The sequence below is a fragment of the Zonotrichia albicollis genome, chromosome Z (genome assembly GCF_047830755.1).
Source record: "Zonotrichia albicollis isolate bZonAlb1 chromosome Z, bZonAlb1.hap1, whole genome shotgun sequence".
NCBI lineage: Eukaryota > Metazoa > Chordata > Aves > Passeriformes > Passerellidae > Zonotrichia > Zonotrichia albicollis.
In genome coordinates this window covers 77,171,282-77,177,985 of record NC_133860.1, presented here as the reverse complement: position 1 = coordinate 77,177,985, position 6,704 = coordinate 77,171,282, and the positions used below count along the sequence as shown (strand labels likewise).

General features: G+C 47.3%; 1 protein-coding gene across 1 annotated transcript; it reads right to left on the bottom strand.

Annotated features, from left to right (window-relative positions):
* Positions 1 to 214: 214 nt before the first annotated feature.
* On the bottom strand, positions 215 to 6,316 carry LOC141727240 (serine/threonine-protein kinase PAK 3-like). Its single transcript, XM_074533564.1, has 6 exons — positions 6,196 to 6,316; positions 5,476 to 5,593; positions 4,551 to 4,650; positions 3,906 to 4,102; positions 1,947 to 2,081; positions 215 to 427 (listed from the first exon to the last, which is right to left on the bottom strand). The coding sequence occupies exons 1-6, from the start codon at positions 6,243 to 6,245 to the stop codon at positions 329 to 331; spliced, it is 699 nt and encodes a 232-aa protein (XP_074389665.1). The 5' UTR covers positions 6,246 to 6,316; the 3' UTR covers positions 215 to 328.
* Between the last annotated feature and the right edge of the window lie 388 nt (positions 6,317 to 6,704).

Below are 6,704 nucleotides of genomic sequence, written 5' to 3'. Positions count from 1 at the left end.
GTATTCCAAAGGCAGTGTGGTCTGGAGAGGATGGATGAAGAAGAACCTTCTCCGCTTATGAGCCACACCAAAGAAGCCGTAAGTGTGACTTAGCACCAGTAAAAACAAGTGGTCATTCAGAAGAAAATGCTGAGCTGTCTGAAGGGGTCCGAAGGAGGGGAATCTTCCAAATGAGTTGATGTTTCAGAAACTTTATTTAATAATAATCCTACTCTATAAACCTATACTATAAACTTACTCTATAAACCAAAACTACTCAACAATCCTACTATAGAGTCCTACTCTACAATCCTACTCTAAGTTGGTAATGGAGATAACATCTTGATTACTACATTCTTCTTCTCCACTCCTCCTTCTTCTTCATCTTGATTGAGTTGATGAGTGGTGCCAAACTGGATGCTGGCTTGGCTAAACGTACAAATGGATGCTGTCCACAGGAAAAAAAACAACAAAGAACATTGAACCATGACTTTCCAAGCTCAGTGCTTCGGAGACTCAATTGGGATTCCTCTGGGTCCTAAAAGACCCAGAAAGCGCAGCAGTGGGACCAGTGGTGCCAAACTGGATGCTGGCTTGGCTAAACGTACAAATGGATGCTGTCCACAGGAAAAAAAACAACAAAGAACATTGAACCATGACTTTCCTAGCTCAGTGCTTCGGAGACTCAATTGGGATTCCTCTGGGTCCTAAAAGACCCAGAAAGCGCAGCAGTGGGACCATCTGCTCCCCCAGTCATCATGTGCATGAGCTTGCCATCACAGGCAAAGGTGGCCCAGAATCCCACTCATCTGTTTATTGTGATGTCTTCATCTTGCTGGGATTTTTGCCCTGCCAGTGCTCTAGAAATGGTGCTTTCTGTCCCTGGGGTTTCTTCCTTGCACTAAACACCAATGACTTACATAGGTCCCTGCATATGCAAGACAGGCACTGTGCTGATTCCCACAGGGAGATAGAGCAGTGTCTGCCTTTCCATGCCCTGCCCCTTGTGTGCTGGATGGCACCTTCCTTCCCAGCAGGGCCAGCCCAGTGGCACCGGGCCCTGCAGTTCCCTCTCTGCCACACAACCCGGCAGTAACCCTGGCACAGTTCCCGTCTGCTTGAGCGTGCCAGGCAGCAGATGGGGCTGGGACAAGTCCCTCCCAGCTGTCCCTGTTTGCGTGGCAGAAACCTCTAAGGGTGGGCTGGGGGGCACAAACCAGGGCCCCTCAGAGGCTCACAGTGAGGCCCCCACAGCCCCTGCTGCCCACAGCCAAATCTCTGACTGCTCAGCTGGGACTGGCTTCCCTGGGTTCCTGCACCACCATTTCATGTCTCTGTACCCTGCATTGCTCTACTTCAATTCTTTTGCCATTAGATAACATGAAACACCCCAGCAAATTACAATACAGGGTGACAGAAACAGTCATAAAACAGAGCACCTCTCCTCTCAGGAAATGCAGAGAGAGGTGGAGTTATTCAGATTTGTGAAGAACAGGCCCCAGGGAGTCTTTGCTGCCACTTTCCAAGACTTCAGAGTGGCTTTGAAGAAAGTGGGGACACCTTTTTTAACGGTTCCAGTCACAATAGAATGTGATGAATATTTTTAATCAAAATGGGGATCAAGTCTGAGTAGGTCTAAGGAAGAACTTGTTTACTCAGACCATAGTGCAATACTGGCACAGGCTGTCCCAAGAGCTTGTAAGTGCACCATTCCAGGTCAGGTGGCAATGGGCTCTGAGCAACCCGATTGCTTTAAAGATGTCCCTGCTCATTGCAGGATTTTGGACCGGAGGACCTTCACAGGGCCCTGCCAGCCCAGCCCAGTCTAGGATTCCTCACTATTTTCAATTGAAGAGCAGCAAGAGTGGAGGTGAGGAGGAAGGGGGCTCAGCTGATGCCTTGGACTTGAGTGGAGGAGGAGCCCAACCCTCAGAGCCTGTTTCACCTGCAGCCCCTTCACATTTTACCTTCAGGAGCTCCTTGGCAGACCAGCGCTTCTGCTCATCTGTCTGCAGGCAGCGGCTCAGGAAGTCACACAGGCAAGACGAGAATCTGTTGGGCTGCCGCAGCTGTGGTCTCTTTCCCCTGGCTGTCAGTTGAGCCTACAGAAAAAGGAAACACTGGGCTGCACCTGCTGCTTTCACATCTCTAGGTGCTCTCCCAGATCCCATTGTTTAAGCTCCATTCTTCAGTGGCAGTTCGTGCCCTGGCAGAGACCCAGAGATGACTTTACCAACAAAAAACCCAGACCCCGATGCAGCCACAGCTTTTTCACCATCCTGCAGATCTTTCCTTGGCAGCTGATTTCATTGACTGACCTAGTTAGTTGGAACTACATCAACAAAAGCATGTTTGCTTCCCTGAGGATTCACACCAGCTTGACAGGCTCTTTGGAAGAGGGACTTTGCTATACTAACTTTACTATTTGCAAGGAATAGTACATGAAAGGCATCTCTGCAGTGCGTGTTGGTCCCGGAAACACAACTGCCATAAAGCAAATCTCATTGAGCTTCTTTTCCTCTTCTAGAAAACACTGCTAAGTGGAAGGAAAAAAATGAAATCCACAAGTTATTCCTCAGGAAAAGAAAACAAACATTTGGAATCTCATATTCAACACAGACACATTAAGATGCATGCGCAAATATATTGAGATGAAAATGCCTGCTTTGGTGCACAGAAGCCACCTGTAGCTCTGTCTCTCAGCTGCACATTTTGGCTTCTTTATGTGGCAAAAGGAAACCTTTTCATGGTCAAATCAGAAGAAGTGCCATGCCTATGGTCACTCTCTGCTCATTTGGATGCTCAAGTCAATGCATTAAAGGCGTGCCCATCGCAGAAAGTGTTGGGTAAGACTTGGGAGGTTTGGCAGCATCTCCATGACCCCAGGCTGCACCCTGGTATCCATAAAAATGCCCATCACAATGCAAACATCTCTGTGCTGGTGGCACTGAAATAGATGGTGACCAAAGAGACTTTGTTATTATCCTCTTCAACCCAAAGGAAAATTTCCAAGCCTAAAACAACAAACACATTCTGCTTGAGTAGAAATAATTAGTCACAACTTTCTTTCCTTTTCCCACACCACTAGAGGTCACAAAGGGGGTTTTATCCTGTCCCTCTGCAGCTGTGCTCAGCCACTGGCCATGGTGGGGAGCTGGAGTCCTCACTGTCATTAGAACTGTGCAGGCCAGGGATGGCCCTGCTCTGGTGGTAAAGGAACACAGCACCAGCGTCAACTGCCCACATTGGATCCCAGCCCAGGCACCTGCCTGCAAGCTCATCAACTTGCTAAAGTACCAAGAAACAGCCAAGGGTTTGGTGTACAATTCTAATTGCAGTTGGAGAAAAACACATCCTAAACTTATCCTGGCATCCCACACACATGACTGAACAATGTACAGATGACTTGAAAATCTGAAAGCTTCAGACCCACAGGATTTGGAAAAGATGCTACAATATGGAGGAAATTTGATGTGCTGTGGTTCAAAAAGGGAAAAGAAAGCAGAACTGCTTGGGCATTGCTTTGCTGGTTGTTTCTTTTTCACTTTTTCTTTTTCTGTAAATCTGAAACTGGGAAGACTCAACCTCCATTTCGAAGGATATTTATCACACATCCAACTGTTTCACTTAAAAATTCTTGTCCTTCAGAGCCAGAGCTCCAACAGGGTTCAAAAAGCAAATGAGAAATGTCAGGCATGGCTGGAGGCCAAAATGGCAACTTTCTGAACTGGTTAGGTTTCTGAACTGCCACTTCCCTTCTGATGCAACCAAATCTCTAGTGGGTGCTGATGTGCTGCAGGGACATTTTTAGAAGGGGTCTTTGGTGGAAGTGGGGCCAGTAGATGGCAATGGGATTTTGTCCAATGGCACACAGAACATGGGACAGGTGAGAAAGACACTGGGATCAGTGAGTATTTGCACCTTACCAAGACAGGAGTTGCATTCCAGTAAGGAACTTCTCGTTCCACCATTTCCATGCCCACGATTCCCAAAGACCATATGTCCACTTTGGGACCATATGCTTGGCCTGTCACCACTTCAGGCGCCAGCCACCCAGAAGTGCCGGCCACGGAGCTCCGTCTGCTCTGCTCAGGGGTGAGCTGAGCAAAGAGACCGAAGTCGGCTGTGGGGAAAACAACAAACCATGAAAGCCAGCTCCAATTAGGAAACCAAGCAAAAGAATTCCCCATTCTCATTCTAAGAATGTGCACTTGAATATCCCAGAGAACTTTCCACACTCAGTTTCCTTGGGGCTTTAGCCAAGGTAGTATGAAATTGGCCACATCCAAAAAAACCCCAGGTTTTTTAATGCTCCCTCCAGCAGTGGACTTTATTCCCCTGAAGCTTTAGATTATAGCTCCCTCCCTCTGGAAGGGCACACACAGACCAAGAGCAGTCTAGACTGCTTGTGGTTCCTTCTCATACCTCTGTGCACATCGCAACTGTGCCCTCAGCTCACAGCGGGTGTCCCTGCACTGCCACCAGCACCATTTCTGGGGAGCTGGCTGTCACTCAAAGCAGCCCTACACCCACATCCCTGGAACACTGCAGCAGACCAAGAATATACTGACCCAGCTTGACAGAACCATTGGTTCTGAGAAGGATGTTGCAGCTCTTCACATTGCGGTAGATCACATGGTTTGAGTGGAGAAAATCCAGTCCTCGCAGGCACTGAGAGAGAAAAGAGAAAGAAGAGGGGAAAACATAAGTGATGGGATTTCATCACACAAGAAAGGCAACAAAGAATCTAAAAGATTCCCTCTCCAGGGGAATGGGCAGTAATGGCAGAACACAGTGCCACTGAGAGGAAGAGCTTGCTGCTCCAGCCCTTGCAGAGCAGGACCTTTCTGAGGAAAGGCACGTCAGCTTTTGAAAGAGCAACAGCACCTGCTGTTGTAGACTGTCCCCTGCAAACCAGCCAGGATGACTGCTGCTGCAGTGGATTTGCTATCTCCATGCAGAGGGTTTTGCCAAGAAAGAAAAAGTCCCTCGTTTGGTGTGAAGCAGATCACTTTTGGGTGGGAGGCTGCATGACAAAGGTTTTATCGCTGGCCTCAGCACAGACTTGGAAGTATCACATCAGTCACCTTCCTGAAGTAAAGAGCATTTTGGCTGCACTCCTACCTTTTTAGATGAGGACTGTGAGAAAGGACTTTTTTCTTTGCTGCTTGTTTCAAATCCTGCCACCAGCACCTTTGCTTTCACAGGCAACGAATGCAGTGAAAACAGGCTCCAGGTAGAGAGGCAAAATGGAGAACAGCAAATACAAGTACAAGAGGCAGAGTGAGAGTACAACAGCAGGAGATAAGAGTACTGGACTTGAGTACAGGGAGTGCAGGGGCACTGGCAGGCCTTTCACTTGAAGTGCTTTTACTTGCCCATAGCATACCAGCGACACAGAAACAAAACTTGGCACATGAAACCTCTCCTGTTCTGAGCCCCTGTTTCCCAGACAATCCTGCCCAAGCCCTCAGAAACACAGATGGGATTGCTGACCTCCCGACTGATGGTTGCCATCTGGTCTTCTGACAGGCAAGTCTTGCTGATGATGTCACTCAGAGTGCCCCCATCCATGAACTCCATTACTAGCCAGAGTTCATCACCCACAAGGAAGCTGGAAGAAGAAAACAAGGGTGTGGAGACGAACATGCATGGCTAGGGTGTGCTCTTGACTGATTCTCGTTTCCAGGTTCCTTTGTGACTAGGACAGAATCAAAGGAATAGACATTCTCTCTCAGCTGTGCATTGTTTGCAACCTGTGCAGTCTGGAGGAGAAAGGCACAGCTGTGAAAAAGGAGATGTCTTAAATGGCCAGCAAGTGAAAAGTGCAGTTTAGTAACAGTCCAGATAAAAATATGTCAGGCATAGTGTTTCTGGAAATAAGCACCTAGACTTCCTGGCATGCAGAGCAATGGAAAAACAGGGGACACACTCCAAGGGAAATTTAAATTAGTCTATCTGGATGGAAAAAGACACTTGATAAAAATCAAGCCCCAAAACAAAGTGGTGGCTGTGAACTTACAGGCTATTGATTTAGTAAGATATGACTGATCCAGGTTTTTGAGTAATTTTCAAACTATGTATGCCAGAGAAGACTCATGCAGACAGAGCAATAATAATTGGCCAATAATTACAGCTCTATTTTCTGCCACTGACCAAATTGGGATTTTACCTTGCATGTTTGCTATATGTAAAAAAACATTCACAAAAACTCACCTGTCTAAATAGTTGACCAGGTTGGGATTCCTATTAATTTTCATGACCATGAGTTCATTGACTTTTAATTTCTTCTTCCTCAGTCCTTTTAGATTTATTTTCTTGATGGCCACCTAAAATGACATTGAAAATCAGTAACTTGAGAAGTTGGTGGCACGAGACCACAACGCACATGGAGCGTGTGATTTTGCAATGACACAGCTGAGCTGTGCCAAACTGCCTTGTGATTAGGCACTGCAGTAATTAGGAACTGACATTCCAACAGCCCATTTCTCTGCTCCCTTGGGGAACAGTTACAGGACACGTGCAGCCACTGACATTTTGCCTTGTCCACTTGGAACCAGTGGTGTCTCAACTATCACCCACAAACCTCTGACCACAATCTCCGCTGCTTTGTTTGGGATGCAGAAGAAGTAATCCATGCCTTAATGCTCTGTGGATACACCCTGGGCTATGGGCAGGGTTTAGGGCTTTTAGGGCACTTGCAGATCTCTCCCTACGTGCAGTCC

Bases quoted from the DNA above. Each gene is read 5' to 3' on its own strand.
- LOC141727240 (XM_074533564.1), bottom strand. From the start codon at position 6,245: ATGGTCATGAAAATTAATAGGAATCCCAACCTGGTCAACTATTTAGAC. The intron at 5,594-6,195 runs GTGAGTTTTTGT...TTCTTCTTCCAG, and splicing joins CTGGTCAACTATTTAGACAG to CTTCCTTGTGGGTGATGAAC. The intron at 4,103-4,550 runs GTCAGTATATTC...TTTTCCCCACAG, and splicing joins CAATGGTTCTGTCAAGCTGG to CCGACTTCGGTCTCTTTGCT.